The sequence below is a fragment of the Schistocerca cancellata genome, chromosome 11 (assembly GCF_023864275.1).
Source record: "Schistocerca cancellata isolate TAMUIC-IGC-003103 chromosome 11, iqSchCanc2.1, whole genome shotgun sequence".
NCBI classification, from domain to species: Eukaryota; Metazoa; Arthropoda; class Insecta; order Orthoptera; family Acrididae; genus Schistocerca; species Schistocerca cancellata.
The window spans coordinates 121,486,941-121,511,643 of NC_064636.1; the positions used below are offsets into that span (position 1 = coordinate 121,486,941).

General features: G+C 38.4%; 1 protein-coding gene across 1 annotated transcript in view; it reads right to left on the reverse strand.

Annotated features, from left to right (window-relative positions):
- The window catches only part of LOC126108310 (zinc finger protein ZFP2-like), a 138,375-nt gene that overhangs the window by 7,177 nt on the left and 106,495 nt on the right, over positions 1 to 24,703 (reverse strand). Inside the window, exons 4-5 of the mRNA XM_049913531.1 lie at positions 15,120 to 15,191; positions 5,661 to 5,698 (exon numbers count right to left, since the gene is read on the reverse strand). Coding sequence (XP_049769488.1) covers positions 5,661 to 5,698; positions 15,120 to 15,191 — 110 coding nt within the window. The remainder of the gene's footprint in view (positions 1 to 5,660; positions 5,699 to 15,119; positions 15,192 to 24,703) is intronic.

The window sequence follows — 24,703 nt, forward strand, 5'->3', positions numbered from 1 at the left end:
GGATCAAGTAGGTAAAAAGACGAGGGCTAATAGAAATCCTTGGGTAACAGAAGAAATATTGAATTTAATTGATGAAAGGAGAAAAAATAAAAATGCAGTAACTGAAGCAGGCAAAAAGGAATACAAACGTCTCAAAAATGATATCGACAGGAAATGCAAAATGGCTAAGCAGGGATGGCTAGAGGACAAATTTAAGGATTTAGAGGCTTATCTCACGAGGGTTAAGATAGATACTGCCTACAGGACAGTTAAAGAGACCTCTGGAGAAAAGAAAACCGCTTGTATGAACATCAAGAGTTCAGATGAGATGAAGATGAAATGGGAGATACGATACTGCGTGAAGAGTTTGACAGAGCACTGAAAGACCTGAGTCGAAACAAGGCCCCGGGCGAAGACAACATTCCATTAGAACTACTGATGGCCTTGGGAGAACCAGTCATGACAAAAGTCTACCATCTGGTGAGCACGATGTATGAGACAGGCGAAATACCCTCAGACATCAAGAAGAATATAATAATTCCAATCCCAAAGAAAGCAGGTGTTGACAGATGTGAAAATTACCGAAATATCAGTTTAATAAGTCACAGCTGCAAAATACTAATGCGAATTCCTTACAGACGAATGGAAAACATGGTAGAAGCCCACCTCAGGGAAGATCAGTTTGAATTCCGTAGAAATGTTGTAACACGTGAGGCAATACTGACCTTACAACTTATCTTAGAAGAAAGATTAAGAAAAGGCAAACCTACATTGCTAGCATTTGTAGACTTAGAGAAAGCTTTTGACAACGTTAACTGGAATACTGTCTTTCAAATTCTGAAGGTGGCAGGCGTAAAATACAGGGAGCGAAAGGCGATTTACAATTTGTACAGAAACCAGACGGCAGTTGTAAGAGTCGAGGGGCATGAAAGGGAAGCAGTGGTTGAGAAAGGAGTGAGACAGGGTTGTAGCCTCTCCCCGATGTTATTCAATCTGTATATTGAGCAAGCAGTAAAGGAAACAAAAGAAAAATTCGGAGTAGGTATTAAAATTCATGGACAAGAAGTAAAAACTTTGAGGTTCGCCAATGACATTGTGATTCTGTCAGAGACAGCAAAGGACTTGGAAGAGCAGTTGAACGGAATGGACAGTGTCTTGAAAGGAGGATATAAGATGAACATCAACAAAAGCAAAACGACAATAATGGAATGTAGTCAAATTAAGTCAGGTGATGCTGAGGGAATTAGATTAGGAAATGAGACACTTAAAGTAGTAAAGGAGTTTTGCTATTTAGGGAGTAAAATAACTGAGGATGGTCGAAGTAGAGAGGATATAAAATGTAAACTGGCAATGGCAAAGAAATCGTTTCTGAAGAAGAGAATTTGTTAACATCGAGTATAGATTTAAGTGTCAGGAAGTCGTTTCTGAAAGTATTTGTATGGAGTGTAGGCATGTATGGAAGTGGAATATGGACGATAACTAGTTTGGACAAGAAGAGAATAGAAGCTTTCGAAATGTGGTGCTACAGAAGAATGCTGAATATAAGGTGGGTAGATCACGTAACTAATGAGGAGGTATTGAATAGGATTGGGGAGAAGAGAACTTTGTCGCACAACTTGACCAGAAGACGGGATCGGTTGGTAGGACATGTTTTGGGGCATCAAGGGATCACAAATTCAGCATTGGAGGGCACTGTGGAGGGTAAAAATCGTAGAGGGAGACCAAGAGATGAATACACTAAGCAGATTCAGAAGGATGTAGGTTGCAGTAGGTACTGGGAGATGATGAAGCTTGCACAGGATAGAGTAGCATGGAGAGCTGCATCAAACCAGTCTCAGGACTGAAGACCACAACAACAAGAACACTGTTGACTCAGTTCCATAGGCAACACAGATAAAAAGGCAAAACTATCTATAATTGTACAGGCACATATAATTACTAGCTCTGTCAATTATGAAGAACTTAAAAGAATATATAAGCTTGTACCTAGATAAAATTTTGAAGTGGAGCAAGCCTTCAACGATTAGGATTAAAAACAGTGAATTTCACAAAAAGGAGAAACATAGTGCCCTATTACTACACTCATAAATTTTTGAATGTAGCAATATGTGAAGATACCAATGGTATCATCACACTGGTTCAGTTGTAGGTACAGCTGTCAGTCCATTGCTGGGATACCACAGAAATCCAATGCTTTCAAAACAACTGTGTGACTCACCTCAGAACATTGCTAAGGGTGTGTGATGCATATCAAATAGGTCTAACCAGGGATATTAATCTTTTACTTCACATTGCTTTGCAAGGAACAGATATAGATCTAGACATAGCAGTCACACTCATCTGTGAGCATTTACTAGGTGAAAAATGGTAAATGTTTACCATGGATATACACAGTAAATGTAGAATTGAATCATTTCCAAAAAATGATTTTGCAACCTCATGAGTCCAGCCTTCCTATACAACAGGTCAAGTGGCTACTACAGTTCAAACACCAAAAAAGCACAGCCACAATTTGGGATGAGAACATCTTGTGCCAGGAAAAAAGAGCTTTACTGAACACAAAGGAAGATCTGATAGTGCATTACAGACAGTACAGCAGAATATTTCACTATGCACAGTTTGTTGTCTTCTGAAGTAGTTAGAGCTCTGTCTACCTTGCACAAGATACTTAAGTCCAAGGAGTTATTCTTCCCTTGCTCTTACTTCCATTCTGTATCATGGTTATTTTAGAGAATAAGAATTATAGGAAAATTATTAACACAATTGATAACATTTGTCCTGTAATTTCACTCTAGTTCTGTGGTGACAAAACTTTCCTTCTATGATCGAAGCACAACTGATCAGTATTCATTTTACTGTCATTGCCAGATAAATCACTGTCAGTTTTGCTCCCAAATCAGCCAAGTTTGCAATGTGTGCATTAAGTCCTTTTGGGGAATTGTACTGTGTGAGATTTCCCAAATTCAGACATTGGTAATTCTAGGCATCCTTTGTTGTAGCTCCTCAAGTCACAAAAGATGACTCACCAGTTAAGTCTTCATGGCCTTCCTAAAGCTGACTACAGCAGCTGCTGAAATTTAAGATCATGATGGTGGCCTGTAAACTGTCAATACAACAAGCTTATGTTTCCCAATCCACGTTGCTGACACAGTATTCAAAGAGCTGTTCACCCCAACATTCATTAATCTGAAGAGGCTTAAACTTGACTCCAGTTTTTGGGTATATAACCACTCACCCTTTCCTCTTACTCATTCTACATGGTAGGACATTAGCTTGTACCCATCACATTGAATTTCTATGACTTCCATGTCATATTCAATTAGAATAGTTAGCACTATACAGCTGCTGACACTTCACCTGCACTTTAGTTTGATTCTTTTTCATAAAATAAGTACACTGTTTTTATTAAGGAACCAATACACAAACTTGCTGGTTTATAGAATGTGTTAATATCCTTACTTCTCTGTAATATTTTTACTTATCAATAATAATAAACTCACTCAAGGTGAACACTTGGTTAACACCAGCAAAATATCTGTACTGGCAGTGATGTTCTTGATTTTATACAATGTTTTAATGTTTAACAAATTTAAGTCAGCATGAATTACTAACTTTTTTGGTCTGTTGCATCATTACATTTTTCATTAAACCTGAATTGTCAACGTTTTTCCCTTTTCCTAATGTTTCTCTAGCTGACCTTTATGCATATCATTGCTCAACAATCGCCATCAACAAGGAAAACAATTGTGACACCAACGGTGTGGAAAACTAGATTCCATCAACAAGTGCAATTTGCAATTCCATGTTGAAATGTGCTTTTATGTTCTTTAAACAGGGCCACTATTAGTAACATTGAGTTCCAAGCAGTGAAAGGGTTGTCATGCCATAGGAATGACAAAGCTTAGATCAGCAAGAGAAACTGAATATTCGTCAGGAAGCAGAACATGGTGTATTGAAAAACAGCACAACAGGCAGGAAGCTTAGACTCAGCAAATTTAGATTATCCACACTATGTAAATGAAAAGTTCTTAATTCTGCTGCACTGGGTTCCAGGTGCAAATCAAAGTGATTTCACAGTGTTATGCATGAAGATGCTGAACATTTACTTTTACAATGGTTCAAGCTATATGTGCACTTCCAATGTATCTTTGAGTGGAACTATAATTCAATCAACAACAAATGAGACTGCAGAAAAAAATTTAGACATTGAAAACAGACATCAGGTGTTTTGCTTGTTGACTGTGTAAGTTCCAAAATAAAAGCCTAATTTCCTGCTAAGTGATTGGAAATGAAATGAATAAAGTTGATGAAGAAGGGGCAAGTATTGATTGCATGAATTGGACCTAGTGAGAGAAAAGTTTGCTATATATTACGCCAGCAATGGAGGCAAAACTAGGATTTCTTTACAACTTCTACCAAGTCAAACCCACAAAATAAAAGATGACATTTGGCATGGTGGGGGCCAGCTGTAAACAATGTTTTTAACTTTTGTACTTGTCTGTAATTCATACAACATAGATGAACAACAATCTTGGGTGACCAGTAATTCTGAGAAACTGATATGTTTTAAGAACATGAAATTAATGCTTTACCTTGCATCTACTCTCATTATTGGAAAGCTTGGATTGACAGTTGATGATAAATGGCTTTTTTGTTTTAATATTAACTAATTTAAATGTTCACTTTTTACTGCCAAATATGTTAAGTTCCCTTCTGCCTTTGAATCAAGGCATTACTGCTGCTATGAAGACATTGTATCACAAGCCATTTGTGCTATCCTTATTGCTGAAAACGAGATGGAAGCATTGGATGCAATACAAGCTGGGAATCAGTTCCATCAGTTTACTCATAAAACTTACAGAACTGTTTTAGCAATTCCTGGAGACATTATGTTGGCAAGTTAGATGGTGACAACAATATCACGTCACCTGACAATGGAAAATTTTGCAAGACATTTAAAATCCTGAATCTGGTGTACAAACATTTCTGTCTGAGGTGTAAAATACGTCAGAAGAATGTGAGGAGGACAAGACCATTTTGCCTACCCACCATGAAGTGTTAAATGCCTTGGACACTTTAGAAAGTTTTGCTGTAACATCTGAACAGATCATTAGTTTTACAAACGTTCTTACAGCTGGCCATCTAGTTAGCAAGCATTTTTGTTTCTTTCTGTGGCAGCACAATGTGTTGAATGTTTGCCATTAGAAAATTATCTGCAAGTGCAATTTTTCTGGCATTTTTGTTCCTCTCTGTGACAACACAGTATACTAGATTTAGAACATTATTTGAGTGTATAATTTTTCAGGATACAGTACAGTATCTAAGGTAAGGGCTTTAGTTTTCATTTTTGTTGTTTATGTTGTTACTGCAAACCAATGTTATAAGTTGGACTGATGTACATTGTAATATCGTAAAGCTCCTTTTTAATCTTCTGCAATAATAGAATAGTGGATATAGTAGCGTTTTCTCTGATAATATGCATAATATTGCTGTAGTCTGTATATACTGTATGTATATACAGCAAATGGTTAATATACAGAAAAATAGAACTCCAAAAACAGAACTTTTTAAAAATAACTTCTGGTATTTTGGTCCATAGGGGTTATTATTTTTCTTTCACTTTGAGTAACTAAAAATTTATACTGCTCAAAAAATTCTGCAGTGAATAATAGAAAACATACCTTAAACTATCAGATGCATTTCTTATTGAGGCTGCCACCTGAAACAATACAAAGAATTACTGGTGATTTAAAATTGATGAAAAAGTAAATAAATAAAATTGTATTAACACCCACTAACATCTGATTGTTCCAAACAATAGTTGGAAATATTATTATCAAAGAGACAAAACATAACTGTAGCAGTTATTGAAGAAAATTATAAGTAAAAATTAACACTTCATTTCAGCACTTTGCTTTTAGCTTTGTAAATAATTATAAAGACACTGATTTATTTGAAAACAAATTTCCAACTTGATACTTCAAAATTAAAAGCGTGAAACATCATTCACCTGCCATGCACATACAGTAAGGTGAAGTACCAGAGAAAAATGTAAAAAATCGTAAAATTTTTATTGATGAAACAGGTAAAGAAAAGAACAGAAAAAAGTTCTATCTGACTGGTATTGAATGTATTTTCTTCACAACTGTAGCACTGAATATTATGCCATATCACATCAGTTTCATCCACAGAGGAAATTAAGGAGTACAGCATGACATGAAAGTGATAGGAATTATTACATGAAGTGCTGTTATTTTATAGGCATATAATTGACAAAGATTCGTGTATTATCATAAATAGGAAATAAACAACATGGTTAACGTGAGGACAGTGTCCTCTTCAAATGAATGAATAGGCTTTCATACATACAATGAATACATATGAAGAAATCAATGAGCATGTGGACAACTACAATAGCACTAAAATAAGTGCTACTCGAGTCTAGCAGAAGACCATTAAGATCAAGGATAATCAAAAGATTCAGTCATCAAACCCAGAGATGATCACCTAATGCGAAACATGTCAGATTAAACAAACTATTTCACATTAACAGTAAAGACTGAGTCATCTCTGACAGCAAGTTGAATTAAGGTAACTAAATCAGGTAATTTTTCTCAAAAATAACAACTGCACTGAAAATGAGTAATAACAAAGATAAGGGTACTGACAGTCGGATACCTCTAATTTCCTCACACTGATAATTACGGGCGATGTTTCCAGATTGCATCATCATCATCATCAGCATCATCATCGTCATCCCATACATTAACTTATAAGAGATAGTGTCCAAATTTAAAATTTTCTTCTTACTCCTATATCCTTCTCAATTTCTTTGCATACACAATGTGATCAAAAGTATCCAAACACCCCCAAAAACACAGGTTTTTCCTGTTAAGTTCATTGTGCTGCTACCTATTGCCAGGTACTCCATATCAGTGGACTCAGTAGTCATTAGACATCATGAGAGATCATAATGGGGCACTCCGCGGAACCCATGCGCTTCGAACTTGGTCAGGTGATCGGGTATCACTTGTGTTGTATGTCTCTTTGCCAGATTTCCACACTCCTAAACGTACCTAGGTCCACTGTTTCTGATGTGATAGTGAAGTGGAAACGTGAAGGGACACATACAGCACAGAAGCATACAGGGCAACCTCGTTTGTTGACTGACAGAAACTGCTGACACTTGAAGAGGTTCGTAATGTATAACAGGCAGACATCTATACAGACCATCACACAGGAATTCCAGACTTCATCATTATTCACTGCAGGTATTACGACTGTTAGGTGGGAGGTGAGAAAACCTATACTTCACCGTGGAAGCTGCTGCTCATAAGCCACACATGACGCAGGTAAATTCCAAATGACGCCTCGCTTGATGTAAGGAGCGAAAACATTGGACGATTGAACAGTGTAAAATCGTTGTGTGAAGTGAAGAATCAAGGTACACAATGTGGTGACCTGATGGGTGTGTGTGTATGTGTGTGTGTGTGGGTGTGTGTGTATGTGTGTGTGTGTGTGTGTGTGTGTGTGTGGCAAATACCTGGTGAACATCATCTGCCAGTGTGTGTAGTGCCAACAGTAAAATTCGGAGGTGGTTCTGGTGTTATGGTGTCATAATGTTTTTCATGGATGGGGCTTGCATCCCCTGTTTTACATGGCGCTATCACAGCACAGGCCTACATTGATGTTTTAAGCACCTTCTTGCTTCCCACTGTTTAAGAGCAATTTGGGGATGGCAATTGCAGCTTTCAACACGATCAGACACACCTGTTCATAATGCATGGCCTGTGGCAGAGTGGCTACACGACCATAACAAACCTGTAATGGACTGGCCTGCATAGAGACATGACGTGAATTCTTTAGAATAGCTTTGGGATGTTTTGGAATGCTGACTTAATGCCAGGCATCACCGACCGACATCGATTCCTCTCCTCAGTGCCAACACGAGTTAAGAATCGGTTGCCATTCCCCAAGAAACATTCCAGCACCTGATTGAACATATGTCTGCAAGAGTGGAAGCTGTCACCAAGGGTAAGGGTGGACCAATCCCCAATGCCATATTCAATTCCAGCATTACGGGTGGAGGGCGCCACGAACTTTCAAGCCATTTTCAGCCAGGTGCCTGGATACTTTTGATCACACAGTGTATGTCATCGGTGGTCTTCCGAATATTTATATCCATTTCTGTTTTCCATGTGTCGCTGTTTAAGTATGTTTCATGGTCTTTCTGGACTCTTTTTCGATTTATTGTCATCTTGTGAGAGTCCAACTTCTTCTGTACCTATGATCCATTTTGAACTGTTTTTGCTAGTGCTTGCTACCTCGAAGATCTGCCTTGTGAGCCTGTCGTCAGTCATCCTGTGATGTGTCCACAGAATTTTATCCCTTTTTATCTATAGGTGTCCGTTATTGTTTCTGTCTATCTATAGATCTCTCTAAAGGGCCTCTTTATCCAAATTCGTTCACAGAAAACTGGCCCAAATATTTTCCTGAGAATTTTCTCAGTCAGTCATTTTTGTTTGACCATGAATCACAGTATTTTCTACAGTAAAGAGTTACTCCAGCAGTACTTTCACATTGACTAAAATAGATTTTTTGTTATGACAACTCCACATCAGTTGACAAGCTTTTGAGCAAGAAACTCCTGAAGTTATGTTTGACAATAAGGGAGGATCACACTTTTGAAAGACTGAAGATTTTGAACAGTGTGATCTCAAGATTTCAGCTGCAAAACTTGTGGACAAATGATGGCAGGATGATGGTGAAGACCGAAAATAGGAATGATCAGTCTGCAATGCAGACAGGACGTTTGAAGCTAAAAAAATTTCAACTCTTGTTGCCTCTAATTTTGTGTGTTTACTTTCATGTCTATTTTGCAAAGAAACAATTTGTTTTACTAATATTATACTTAAAACAGTTTCCCCTCTTATTATTCTCTGTTTGTCTATGTTTACTTTTAGTACAAATTTTCTGCTCAATTCTCATACCTCCAAGACCAATACTATTAATTAATTCACTATTACTTCAATATGTTCACAAGACTGATTCAGATGATAAATTACAGTCTTATTTCTACTTTAATAATTTATCATCATATTAATGTGGTTACTCATCATTAGCATCAATAGTAAGACAGACTGCTTTCATTCCATTTACCTTGCTTTCAGTATTGTTGTGCAGAGACTGTTCTAGCTCTGTTCAGGAACTTTCTCCTCCTGTCTTCAGCTGACCATTCACTGACCAGTGCAAAGCCTGCTGGACTTGGCCGCAAAACCTCCCTCCTCCTGGAGATATCTCCCACTTTCACGTCAAGGAACCTTGCTCCGCCACCACAATGCACTCTGGTATTCTTTGTTCTCCCAACCTCACCAGCCTAAAGTCGCTACTATCTAGCATCTTCATATGCCTAGTAGCCAAATGCACTGAACATCACACTGCACTCGCAAATGTTCGATCACTGCCACCTCATCATAATTAAGTGTCACGTATTTCGAGACATGGACATACATCTGATACTTCTTTCAGAGATGTGGCTCGAACCAAGTATGTCCACAAGTTCCGTAAATTGAGAAGACTACATCTTTTCAGGATACAACAGGTGTAACTGACAACTGGGTGGACTAGCGGCATACGCATACTCTTGATTTATCACATAATGTGCTACACACATCCAACAATCATGAAGATAAACAAGAGGAATATGTTCATGTAGATTACATCCATTAACAGAAAGTCACATATGTGTGTACTCTACAAATGTCCTGAAGTATCCACGTTTGGCTGCTTTTAAATAGCTCTTTGAACTGAAATGTGAGCATATAATGATGCTCCACCCAGATCTTCCTTTTTTCCCAGAATTCCTAGCTGGTGAAGACTTCTTAAATTTCCTTTCCACGAGACTCACTATATCTGAAAACTATCTTGTACATTTATAAATCCTTTTTATACCTGTCACTATTATTGTTGTCATTACTACTGTTACCACCACCACCATTTGTGGCAGCAGTTGTAATTCTACTAGTAATGTCATTATTAACTTGACTAGTTCATAGTATTACTTACTCACATTGCCACTTAGGACACTCAAATCATTTTAATACTATTTGTCATATTATAACTGTTGTTTCTTAGGTAACTATGATGTATGTGTGAAACCCTGGTCCAGTGCAGAAGAGAACCTGATGGCCCTCATCGGACTAACATAAATAAATAAATAAATAAATGCTGATTGGATTATCTCTCCTGGATATTTAATTTATATATCTTGTGACACTTCCTCATACCAAGTTATAGTGGAGAGATTATCTGTAGGCTTCCTGTCAATTACTGGGTTTTCTCACAGATGATTTGTAGACCAGTTTTCTGTGACATTTTATGAAGCTTCTCCAGGACAAGTTTGGCTTCTTTACAGTTTCTTAGAAATGTGAGTGTCTATAAGAGCCATACACCTCAGGTTGGTTCTCTGCTCTTTTTTAATTTCAATTTGGATTCCCTCATCTCCTTCCCTATGGCTACATAATTTTTTTCAGAATTATTTTAAATTGGAGGGGATTGTGGATCTCTGGCTGCACGCTGTTGTGCATTTCAAATGCTTCTGAAATTTCTCCAATCAATTTAACATTTGAGGTTGTACCCATTAATGTCTGTTGGATAATTGCCACTATTTTCCTGTCAATTTTGAATTCCTTTGAAGTACTGAATCAATATTTTTTTCTATCAAATCATAAGCCTTTCTGACAGTTGTCAGAAGTTGTCACAGTATTTACACATCATCATCTTTAAAAAATTGACTTTGGTTCCCATATCTGTTCTCTATACGATTACCCTTTGCAAAATCGTGCCTTATATTAAACTATTAATGGGCCTAGATGTTCATCCAGTTGACTTCACAGGGCTTTTTCAAGAATTTTGGACATAACCGGATGCTGTGAAATTCCCTGCAATTATTCAGACTGGTTTTATGTCATTTTTATGAAGAGGAACAATTAATGCACATTTCCACTCTTCAGTAATTTTTTCAATTTTACAAATGTTTAACATAATTCTGTCAGTTGCTTCTGTCAGATTACTGTTGCTCAGTATCCGTATCCGCATACTTCTGCTATGAGTTTCTGTTTCCGCTGATGACTTGTCATTTTCCAAAGTACTGATTTCCTTCAGTTCCTCAACAGATGATTTTTAATCTGAATTGTTTCGCCTCCAAAATCTAGTTGTTCTTTCAGAGGCACACAGTCAAGAACTGAGTGAAAGCCATAGACTAAAATTGTTATTTTTATGTTGGTTTCAAGTGACCAGTTTACATTCTTTTTTATAGCCTTGAACATTATTTTCTATACTTTCAAGAATTCCTGCCATTTTCTAGGGTTTGTTACTATTTAAAACTTTCAATGCTTGTTCCCTCACATCTACTAGACCATGATCAGAGACAATGTTCCACTACCTGTGTTTTCTCCTCTTTTGTGGTTAGCATAATCTCATAATGGTTTTCAATATGTCTGCAAGTTTCTTACAATTTATGGTATATGAATGAACAATTTCTTACTCATAATATGAGTGTTAATGGATTAATGATGACTGATTTATTCATATGTCTTTCTTTTCCGACAGGTTGAAATCTAATCTTTATATGTAAGAGACGTTGAAATGACTAAAAAATTCCTTTCTTGCTCTTACACTGCCTATTTTTATATCCTTATTGGCTATAACACCAGAGTCTATCTGAAACACACACAAAGCGGAGGTCAGAAAATTCCATTTTTGTAGCTTCTTCGCAGATTTAAATTATGTGGTAGTGATTTTGATCTCATTTTCCCAGCTGTGTCTCACGATTTTTATATAATCTCTTTTGAACTCCTATTTCCCAAAATTTTTTTGTTGGAACGTACACATTCCTGACAATGTGACATCCCACCAGTCAGACACTGAAGCAATTCAGTGGCATGCTTTTAGATTTGCTACTATTAGCTTTCATTAGGACACAAATGTTATGGATATGGTTCAGCAACTCAGACAGGAATCCTTGGAGGGAAGGTGGTGATGTTTTCGAGAGTCAATGTTGAAAAAATTTAGGGAACTGGCATTTGAGGCTCACTGCTGATGTAACTGTTTATCAGCGTGTAATGTAAGGAAACATAATAAAACTTTGTTGGTCTGATTTGTATACTAATATTAGCCTACAATATAATGCATCACACTTTGTGTATCCTCCATAACTGTCAGAGACATACTGAGTTTTATTTTTCTATGTTTACTGTTTTTTCATCTAATGTCTTTTGTTAATTTTGAAATCACCTGTTTGTGTATACTGAAATAGAAAACGTTTAATAGGATTTAGTGATGGTAATATTGCGGAAGACAGAGTTTAGATGTGTACCAATAAATAGTGAGTTTTGTCATAACAATGGGAGGAGATAAATTATGTAAGGTTGCTGTTGGGCAGTATACAGTCATGGATCATGAACTTGTAAACATAGACAAATACTTTTTTCTTGTGCGCTGTGGATTGTAAAGATAGTGGACAAAATGGAACTAAAATTTATGCATTCCAGATTGATTATCCACACAATAGCATGAAGGCAGCAACTTGGAAATCATGCAGAGGCACATTTACTAATGGAAAATTCTATGAAGCACAATGCCAACAGCTAAGTTAATAGTCCAAGGTGTCGATCTACCTCTTATTGTGAACTGATGTAATGTGGGAAAATATCAGAGCAGTGACAGTAGAAGAAAACTTCTGCTAAATGAACTGATTTCAATATTGAACACATTCTCCCAAGTGAATACCATACGCAAAAACTACTATGACTGTGCCCCATAGGAATTTGTTATTACACCATGCATATACAATGGAATGAAGCCTAACAAACAAATGCTTAATTTGGGAAGAGAAAATGTGATGCAGGAACCGGTTATGCCAGGTTCACTCTTTTTTATACAGGGTGTTACAAAAAGGCACGAACAAACTTTCAGGAAACATTCCTCACACGCAAAGAAAGAAAATATGTTATGTGGACATGTGTCCGGAAACGCTTACTTTCCATGTTACAGCTCATTTTATTACTTCTCTTAAAATCACATTCATCATGGAATGGAAACACACAGCAACAGAACGTACCAGCGTGACTTCAAACACTCTGTTACAGGAAATGTTCAAAATGTCCTCCGTTAGCGAGGATACATGCATCCACCCTCCCTGATGCGCTGATGTAGCCCTGGAGAATGGCGTATTGTATCACAGCCGTCCAGAATACAAAGAATCTCTACATTTGGTACTGGGGTTGTGTAGACAAGAGCTTTCAAATGCCCCCATAAATGAAAGTCAAGAGGGTTGAGGTCAGGAGAGTGTGGAGGCCATGGAATTGGTCCGCCTCTACCAATCCATCGGTCACCGAATCTGTTGTTGAGAAGTGTACGAACACTTCGAATGAAATGTGCAGGAACTCCATCGTGCATGGACCACATGTTGTGTCGTACTTGTAAAGGCACATGTTCTAGCAGCCCAGGTAGAGTATCATGTATGAAATCATGATAACGTGCTCCATTGAGCGTAGGTGGAAGAACATTGGGCCTAATCAAGACATCACCAACAATGCCTACCCAAACGTTCACAGAAAATCTGTGTTGATGACGTGATTGCACAATTGCGGGCGGATTCTCGTCAGCCCACACATGTTGATTGTGAAAATTTACAATTTGATCACGTTGGAATGAAGCTTCATCCGTAAAGAGAACATTTACACTGAAATGAGGATTGACACATTGTTGGATGAACCATTTGGAAAAGTGTACCTGTGGAGGCGAATCGGCTGCTGATAATGCATGCACACGCTGTACATGGTATGGAAACAACTGGTTCTCCCGTAGCACTCTCCATAACTGACGAAATTAAAATGAGCTCTAACATGGAAATTAAGCGTTTCCAGACACATGTCCACATAACATCTATTATTTATTTGCGTGTGAGGAATGTTTCCTGAAAGTTTGGCTGTACATTTTTGTAACACCCTGTATACCATATCCGCTGTCCCTAGCATTTTTCCTTGAGTGGTATGCTTGCACAATCAACAGGCATCAATGTGTATGAGGGTCATTTACAGACCACAAAAGAAGACGAGAAATTAGGGCTTTTATGGAGGCAACAGACAGTTGCTTTTCCCTCACTCTGCTAGCAAGCAAAAAAGAAAAGGAAATGACTAATAGTGGTGGAACATACCCACCGCCATGTACCATACAATGTCTTGCATAGTATGTCTTCGGATTTACGTTTTTCAGTTTAAATGGTTCAAATGGCTCTAAGCACTATGATTACGTTTTTCAGTCCTCTACCTTATATTCCCAAATGTTTGTTAGGTTTCATTCCTGTGAGAAGTTTATGAATCTAACCATCAACATTCTCTTATGCAAGATGGACAAAATTAATACAACAACGTTATATTTTATTGGATTAAGTTTTATGCCTCATACAAGCAGACCTTATCAAAGCTGTAAATTTTGCCAAAAAGATAATTTATTTGGATCTGCTATGACTTCTATGGTGAGGTAATATATGGATTTATCTGCATACGTCCAAGAGGTTTTCTGTGACTGACAAATCTCTACCATTGAGGTAGCCATACTGTAACTATTTTGAGATCAATGTATCATGGGTGGTCTGTCACATAAAAATAGTATCACACTTCGTACCTTTGGCAACTTCGAAAATTTCTATTTCAAACTGACAAATATCAATGATTCACTGAAAAGATAAACCATGCCCAATGTGTTCTGCAATCCGTTAATCATAAGTTACTGGAAGGAGGAATACTTTTCAAATGATCTACACTCTCATGGTTTAAACTTATACGAACTGTTTAACATCCAGAAGGGTCACAGAAAGTATGGTTAGACATATTGTTACAAATTCCGTTTGGATTCTATTCAGAACAATAAGCAAATAACAGTTGCTAATCCACATCAAGTGGAATATCACAAGAGTACTGTAAAGTTATTAATTGCACTTAGGTCAAGAAAACTCACAATCTGTGCCTGTTCCACAGTAATGCATTTCTTACATCAATTACACAAATACATTTTTATCACTATACATGCAATAAATCAGAGATGGGAGTGCTTATAGTATTCTCAGTTCCACCCACCTCCAAATTTAGTTCAGGATCCTCCTTGATAAAATCATTTGGCTGAGAGATTACCAAATTATCTTCAAGACACTGAAAGAGAGAAAAAGTCTCAGTTAAAACTACTTGTACCCTTCTATACTTATGACATGGCTCCCAATATTTCTTTTTTTATGAATATAGCAGTTATTCTGCCAACATGTATCACCATAATTTCACACTCTGCTATACTGCACTAATTTTACACATAATCAGTCAGTACATAGCGTACTCCATGGTGCTTACTGACCCTTATCCTTCATTTGGGAACCTCACACTTTGCCCATAGCAAGAAGAAGAGAGAGTGTGCTTACTCGCTGTGCATTAACGTAGTTGGACAGGAGAGGTGGCGAGCCTGAGAACTACAATGAAATGAATATCCCTAGCTGCATACAGGCATTGATATAAATCAATAGGGACAGTCCAAAATAAGTGCCCCAACTGGGACTCGAACCTGGGATCTCCTGCATACATGGCAGATGCTCTATCCATCTGAGCCACTGAGGACACGGAGGATAGTGCAACTGCAGGGATTTATCTACTTATCTCTGGCATGCCTACCGTGAGACCCACATTCCCAACCTATTGTCCCGCACTATACTCATACTGCTCCTGCCCATTATACTCATTACTCGCAGCTTTTTGCCGATTCCCGAAAGAGTTCAGGCACTGTTTGTGCATCCGCATAGAAGAAGACGGTCAAATGGCCAGTGAGCCTTGAAGATGGTATCTGTTCTTTTGAAATGTCAGAAACAACAGGTACCATCTTCATATACCCAAGAACTACGAGCAGCACTGTCACTTGAGACTCAAGTTGACATGTAATGGGATGGCGTTTGTTGCTTCTGCCCAGATTTATTTTGAGAGTTTGTTTAGGACTTGTGAGTGAATGGTTCAGAGTTGAAGGCTGTGGTTATAAAGAGGTGCTGAGAGTTGTAGTTACTGGTAATTATAGAAGAAAACGAACAAAATATATCCACGTTTTTCGATCCAGTGAACCGATATGGCTGAAGAGAAACTAAGGGTAAATATTTTGTAGGTCTCCAAAAACTAAAGTATAATATCAAAATGGTTGACAGCAATTCCCCAGAAAGACAATCTGACTCAAGAGTTGTTTTGTATGTTATTCTCATTTTAGTGAGGAACAACAAATCCCTATCATCAGTAAACAAGTTGTAATTGTAAGACATGGGTGGTCTCTTAAAACGAGAGCGGCTCAGTTGTTCCTCGTGTATTTCCCAATTTACTGAAGTATCTGTCGAAAATATTACACAAAAGGAAACTGTCCGTCAAGCAGTCGCTAAAGGGAAGCTGTGGAAAGAAGACAGTAAACAAGCTGCAGTTTTGATGTCTGCCAGTGCTGCTTTTGCTGAGGAAAATATAGGGAGCATATCAGTACTCAACGGAGTAGTAATCACATTAAAACGATGTTGATGTACCAGGAACTGGAAACTGTCCGATTACGTGATAAATTAAGGACAGCAAATGACGAAATAAATCTCTTCCAAAAGCAAGTCTTAGATGAAAACCATAAAATGGCTCAGTCAAATGTCCTAGATCATTGTAAACTCAGTAAAAACAGAAAATCATATTTGCCACTATGTTAAAGAAATACCAATTAAAAAGAAAAAAAGAGAATACAGTATGTGATGTGACAATTAATTCATTCTGGATACCGGGCTCTTGAACATTAACAGCTCAAAGAATATAGACACTGAAACACGCATTGTTGCAACAACCTTCTGAAAAATCTCCAAAATTAAATGATTTCAAATGCTCATGTGAAATTAACAAAGAGGCTTTAGAACAATTAATAACTATTTTCGGAAAGAACTAATAAAAACAAGATACGCTGATTTTTGATGAAGTAAAGCACGACGATATTTACATTTCAGTAACACTTTCCTGAAAATTTGTTTCGTCAGTTTATGGGTATATACCTCGGACGACTGTAGTAATAACTTTGCCTATCATTGCTCTGGTGTTCATATCTGTTGCTCTGATGCGTAACCGTATTCACCCTATTTTAGTGTACTCGAATCACAATGTCACTCCTAGTGATGTCTAGCATATATTGATTCAAGTAATTATCCAGCTAGATCGAGCCACAATGATACTTGTTGCATTCACTTCTTATGGTACAGTACAGACTGAATAAAGAGGTCCAGCAGTGTCTAGGAATTACTGACATAAAAAATAAAGTTCCTTGCTCAATATCAATTTGAGTGTTCCAGGTAGCGGCAATATGTTTCTATATTGAAGCGTATTGTCGAAGGGTGACCAGTTACTGTTAATGTTAAAAATAAACCTGGAATGGTTACTAAACACCGTGGCTTGGTAATATTTGTATCTAATGAGTTTAGTATTGATCTTAATCCTCAGCGTTCTACAGGTGTTCCATGGCGTAGATATACTACGAAGAATAGGTTTAAGTTCGTAACATAATCTAAACCCAAAACTAGTGCAGATATATCTAAAGTGAAATCCTGGACAGATCTAGAGAAAGAATGTAAAGTTAAGAATCGCCTTTTTCAAGGTACTAATCCATTTTATATTGGACTTCAAATAGCTGGAGATGAACCTGAGAAGTCAGACAATGTTCAAAGCGAAGTGAAATATGTAACTATGTAGTAAGAAATAGAGTGTATATGACATTTTGTAAGAGGAAAGGTAATGTTACTTTCTGAATAAAGTTTATTGTTTACAGCTAATGTCTGCGTTGGAGTTTATGCTAACTGGGACCATATTCGAAATTACCCAGACGACCTACGCCTGGCTTTCCCTGTTCCCAACAATCAACAGAGAATTGATGAATTAGCTGTAACATTCTATGGCAACAAGATTAATTATGCAGCAGCTGTTATTGTTTTAGAAGAATTGTGGTATTATAAGCCTAATTTGGACGATTTCATTCTTCAATTTAGGGACGCATACAGAGAATATGTATTTATGTGGAATGGTATAAGGTGTGCTAATAGATATTTTGATTTTAGACAAGATCGCTATAGGCCATTGTGGTAAAATTATTAGAACCTCAATAAATTAAACTCACAAGTCATAAATTGAGTAACAAATGGTTGATGTGATAAAACTGATGTACTTTTTAACAATGGCATCATCAACTTCAATTATCGACAAGATAGTTCTCCAGAATCAACGGGAGTATTTTTATTAGATAGATGAACAACTTAGTCGACACACTTATATTCTCTTGGTGATGCTTTGTACAAAACGCACAGGCTCACAAAAAGTTGATGAAATGGGGAAGCTTTGGTTCTGAAAGAACATACTGGCCACTAAGAGTAACCACTAAGAGTACCTTAGAAATACCTAAATACCTATGGAGAAGAGGTTGCATTTCTCTCCCAACAGCAGCATCATTTCGGTATCTCTAGGTCTCCGAGTTGCAATCGTCACTCATCAGTAAGACTAATTCTGCTTGGACAAGTTACAATTTGCTTGCCAGTAGAGTTCCTGTAAAACTTTCATTGTCTGTTGCAGAAACTGAACATAAACGCGAATTTTCGTTGACGTCATGCATAAGAGAAATGCAGATGTTTGCTGGATATTTACAACAAAAAAACCAATACAGAGTTTTGGAGCAGAAAACATATTTGAAAAAAAAAACCTTTGTATTCCAAATAATATCGAAGATCCACAATGAAGGTCAGTCTGCTGATTTTGCCATTGTAACACATAGTTCTGTGGGTCACAAGTAGACGAACTGACATCTCACTGCGGCACTGCTGATCTAGGGTAGTCAGCACGTTTCCTCTTCTACTCAATATCGTTTGCCTGCAGTTACAGTGTTGTTTCTTCCATCCACTCAACGACTTGTCCTTAATTAATAATTAAATCACCTGCCTATTTATTTCTGTTTGGATTTATCAGGTTAACATTCTGATGCTCACAGCTCTGGTTTGAATATTTTCTGGCGTATGAGACTTTTCCAACAATGTCATTTCCAACAATGTCATTTCTTTCTGTCGAGATATCATCATTGTCTCAGAATGGAGAAAACATCATAGAGATCAGATTTTCTTAAGTTTGTGCCCACACAACAAAATTTCTCTACGGTTGTAAATGAAATTTCCAGTATGCACTGGGTCACTTTGCACCACTCCTGAGGGCAGAGTCAACACATCGGGCTTTTTAGCGTTTTGGACTACAAACCTCACTGTTATTTCATGTGCCCTATCAAGTTGGGATCCTTGCTATTTCCATTAATCTCTCAAATATTATGTTGAGCATTCATGGTGACAAGTACAATCTTGTCCCAAATCAGTACGCATTTTAAATGTACAGGGCATCTTCTCTCTCATATTTGTACCTTTGCTCTTTCCCTGTCCATCTCCTCACTACACCCACTAACTTCTTTGGATTTCAACACTCCCTCACATTGTTGTGTAACCTCTGTGTGACCATTGTCCTGTGATAGAAAAATCTATTAACGTTGAAGAAATGTGTTAGTTAAATTCCTTGCACTTCTCCCATTGTCTCGTAATATGGAGGCTCATTGAAAAGTAATGCTGCCGATTTTTTAAATTCTGTTCTCAGTATTAATTGAGGTATTACTTATCATGCATATTACGTGGTCAAATTCTCATTTCACTGACAAGTTGCAACATTACTATTATGCAGCTTCTAATTGTAGTGTGTAACATTGCAGTGTGTAATGGAACTATGTTATTGCATGCGAAAGAGTGTGCTCTAATCAAGTTTGTAACTGCACGAAATGGGTCTTCAATTGAATCCACAGAAGAACGAAACCAGTGCATTGTTTTCACTATATCAACGTCAGGAATGTCACAACATTCAATTGTTCATACTCATAATGAGGCAAACAGAACTCCTAACCTCAGCTCAAAGTGGACAGCTGCATAGGCCAACACTTACAGACATCTTTCAAGAATTGAGTCTTATAGTGATAAAGTTGTGCAAGTAGAGGTGAGGCTGTGGCTCCATCAACAAAGTTGAACAGCCTGCAGCGACAGTATCAATGAACTCATCACTCACTGGGAGAAACGATTTCATTGCCAATGTGGCTTTGTTGCAACACAAACATGTAGAGATGAAGAATAAAGGTGTAGAATGTTTATAAAGCTTTATTCAAAAATCTGTACGAGTTTTCACATAAATTTGGAGGCATTACTTTTCAACATGCCCTCATAAATGTGATTTAAAGTTCACATTGCTGCCTACTGACTTCCAATTGTTTCTACAGTTAAACTGTGCAAGGCAATTTACATTATGTGTCGGAGTATTTGTGATACCAATACAACTATCTTTTTCCAGTAACCCACAACAGAGGCAATATTGTAGAAACATCTGACGTTTGCAAAACCAGTTTTGTAGTTCAGGTGCTTGTGAATGCAGTGCTTGTATCAACAAGTGTCAGGAAGCATATGTTGGTGCTCAAAACTGTAATTTAGACATCACAGTCATGTTGTCTGATACTGGAATAAATATTATATCACACTGTTCTTACAAAATTCTGTGCAGATGGATGTATAGCATATAGTTCTCAAAACACACATTACCTACCAGTTCTGAGCTGCCTTTGTACTACATGTGTATACACTATGCACCACACAAAATGCACACATTAATTACACTCCATTTACAGTACCTATTTGACATACGTAACATTAAAATTGGTATTCTTTGTCCACGAGAGGGGAGGATACTTCTGACTGGTTTGACGTGGGCTGTCATGACTTGGGGTCCAGTGCCAGTCTCATAATCTCATAGCAGCAATGGTATCCAACATCTTCAACTACTTGTTTGGCATATTCCAATGTGTATTACCCCATAGTTTTTGCCCTCTACAGCTCCGTCTACTATCACACAGGTTATTCTCTGTTGACTTCATATACACATCGTATTACACTGTCCCTTCCCATCAGCGTTTTCCGTAAGTGCCTTTTTAGTAATTCTATGGAGACCTTCATTCCCAATCACCCAGTCATATCAGTTCAATTATTTTTATCGGTCTTTTGTAATAAAACATCGCAGATGGTTCAGTTATTTTATTTTCTGTATTCCACTTCCATCCAGACAGTAATGATTCTAGCTCTTCTTGTTTTACAAAGCTAGATACTGTTACCAAAAACACAAAGATATACAGTGATCAGACAGAACATTATAATCACCTAACTAATAGACAGTATGTCCACTTTCAGCATGGATAACAGCAGCAAGGCATTGTGCCCTGGAAGCGATGAGGCCTTGGTAGGTATTTGAAAGGAGTTTTTTTTTTGGGGAGGGGGGGGTGACCAATGAGCTCTGAAGCTATGTTCAATCACATTCCAAAACTATTCGATTGGGTTCAGATCTTGCGAGTTGGGGGAGAGGGAGCCAGCACATCAACTGGGACTCACCACTGTGTTCCTCTAACCACTCCATACTACTCAACCACACTCTTGGCCTTGTGACATGGTGCATTGTCTGGTTGAAAAATGCCTGTTGTGTCACGAAACGTTACTTATGAAGCGGCATATGTGGTCTGCAACTAGTGTATGATAGCCCTTGCCAATCACTCTGCCCTGAGTTCCATTGGATCCATGGATGGCCACATGAATGATCCCCAGATCATAATGGAGCTGCCACCAGTTTGTCTCTAGCTGTAGTATGAATTTCAAGACAAAGAACTGTTCCCATGGAAGACGACAGATCTGCGCCCTCCCACTGGCATGATGAGGGGGTTCATCAGACCATGCAACACACTGCCACTGTGCCAACGTTCAGTGCCAATGGTCACTTGCCCATTTCAGTTGTAGTTGTTGCTGATGATGTGATGGCCGGCCGTGGTGGCCAAGCGGTTAAAGGCGCTACAGTGTGGAACCGCGCGGCCGCTACGGTCGCAGGTTCGAATCCTGCCTCGGGCATGGATGTGTGTGATGTCCTTAGGTTAGTTAGGTTTAAGTAGTTCTAAGTTCTAGGGGACTGATGACCTTAGAAGTTAAGTCCCATAGTGCTCAGAGCCATTTGATGATGTGATGTTAACATTCGCATGTTCAAGAGTCGTGGGCTGCGGGGGTCCATCAACATTGTTATGTGCACTGTGTATTCAGACACCCTTTTCTCTGACCAACATTAAAGTCTGATGTTAGTTCTACCACAGTTTGCTGTCCATCCTCTTACCAATCTGCCTAGCTTATGACATCTGTAATGAGGGGACGTCACCCAGCTCCACGACGTCCTGATGTTGTTTCACCTTGGTTTTGCCGCAGCACTCATCGAACACCTGACAAGTCATACATTTTCCGAAATACTCGTGCTGAGCCTCTGGGCTATCACAATCTGCCCTTAGTCAAACTCAGATCACACACCTTCTCCATTCTACACATAGAGGATTCTCACTGATACTACATGTACCATGCATGTGTGACAGTCATCCTTTGCCAGGTGACGCTGTTATCACATGGATGGGTTTATACTGATACTATTGCAGAGGATGGAAAAAAGCAGTTTTAACGGTATATAATTAATTTGTAACTTTAAATGAAATTGGTTAAAATCAAATATCAAAGGTTTGTACCACATTTAAGTGCAATACAGTAATATTAACATATAAATTATGTACCGGGGTGTGTGGGTATGTGAAGAGCGGGATGTGTTGAGTAGAAGCACAATGCAAAGTAAGTTGCAGGATTGCGTTCATACACTTCACTCCTTAATAAGCCTGCAAAATGGTGAGAAGGAAATTTCCCACTCTCTTAACAGCACTGTTACAAATATTAAGAGCAGGGTATTTCACAAAATTATATGGACCCTTCCACAGTTTGGTTAATGAGTTACTGGGGACCAAGTATGAAGATATGGCCATGGCATGGGCAGGGGAAGGTGGAGGGTAAGCGTGAATGTGTTTTGTTTCTTTTCAACAACATGCATTAACACTTCACTAATAATGGTAATAGAAGAGCCGAGTGGAGGGTCTGAATCAGAGGCTGAGACGGTTCTGCGACCGTGTGGGCTGCAGATTCCTCAACTTGCACCGTAGGGTGGTGGAGTTTCGGGTTCCGCTGGATAGGTCAGGAGTCCACTACACACAAAAAGCAGCTGCACAGGTAGCAGGGGTTGTGTGGCGTCGGCTGGGCGGTTTTTTAGGTTAGATGGTCTTTGGCAAGTACAGAAAGGGCAACAGCCTCAACGGGTGCAGGGCAAAGTCAGGACATGCGGGGAACAAGCAGCAATCAGTATTGTAATTGTAAACTGTCGAAGCTGCGTTGGTAAAGTACCGGAACTTCAAGCACTGATAGAAAGCATCGAAGCCGAAATCGTTATGGGTACAGAAAGCTGGTTGAAGCCAGAGATAAGTTCTGCCGAAATTTTTACAAAGGTACAGACGGTGTTTAGAAAGGATAGATTGCATGTAACCGGTGGTGGAGTGTTCGTTGCTGTTAGTACTAGTTTATCCTGTAGTGAAATAGAAGTGGATAGTTCCTGTGAATTATTATGGGTGGAGGTTACACTCAACAACCGAGGTAGGTTAATAATTGGCTCCTTATACCGACCTCCCGACTCAGCAGCATTAGTGGCAGAACAACTGAGAGAAAATTTGGAATACATTTCACATAAATTTTCTCAGCATGTTATAGTCTTAGGTGGAGATTTCAATTTACCAGATATAGACTGGGACACTCAAATGTTTAGGATGGGTGGTAGGGACAGAGCGTTGAGTGACATTATACTGAGTGCACTATCCGAAAATTACCTCGAGCAATTACACAGAGAACCGACTCGTGGAGATAAAATCTTGGACCTACTGATAACAAACAGACCCGAACTTTTCGACTCTGTACGTACAGAACAGGGAATCAGTGATCATAAGGCCGTTGCAGCATCCCTAAATATGGAAGTTAGTAGGAATATAAAAAAAGGGAGGAAAGTTTATCTGTTTAGCAAGAGTAATAGAAGGCAGATTTCAGACTACCTAACACATCAAAACGAAAATTTCTGTTCCGACACTGACAATGTTGAGTGTTTATGGAAAAAGTTCAAGGCAATCGTAAAATGCGTTTTAGACAGGTACGTGCCGAGTAAAACTGTGAGGGACGGGAAAAACCCAGCGTGGTACAACAACAAAGTTAGGAAACTACTGCGAAAGCAAAGAGAGCTTCACTCTAAGTTTAAATGCGGCCAAAACCTCTCAGACAAACAGAAGCTAAACGATGTCAAAGATAGCGTAAGGAGGGCTATGCGTGAAGCGTTCAGTGAATTCGAAAGTAAAATTCTATGTACCGACTTGACAGAAAATCCTAGGAAGTTCTGGTCTTACGTTAAATCAGTAAGTGGCTCGAAACAGCATATCCAGACACTCCGGGATGATGATGGCATTGAAACAGAGGATGACATGCGTAAAGCTGAAATACTACACACCTTTTTCCAAAGCTGTTTCACAGAGGAAGACCGCACTGCAGTTCCTTCTCTAAATCCTCGCACAAACGAAAAAATGGCTGACATCGAAATAAGTGTCCAAGGAATAGAAAAGCAACTGGAATCACTAAACAGAGGAAAGTCCACTGGACCTGACGGGATACCAATTCGATTCTACACATAGTACG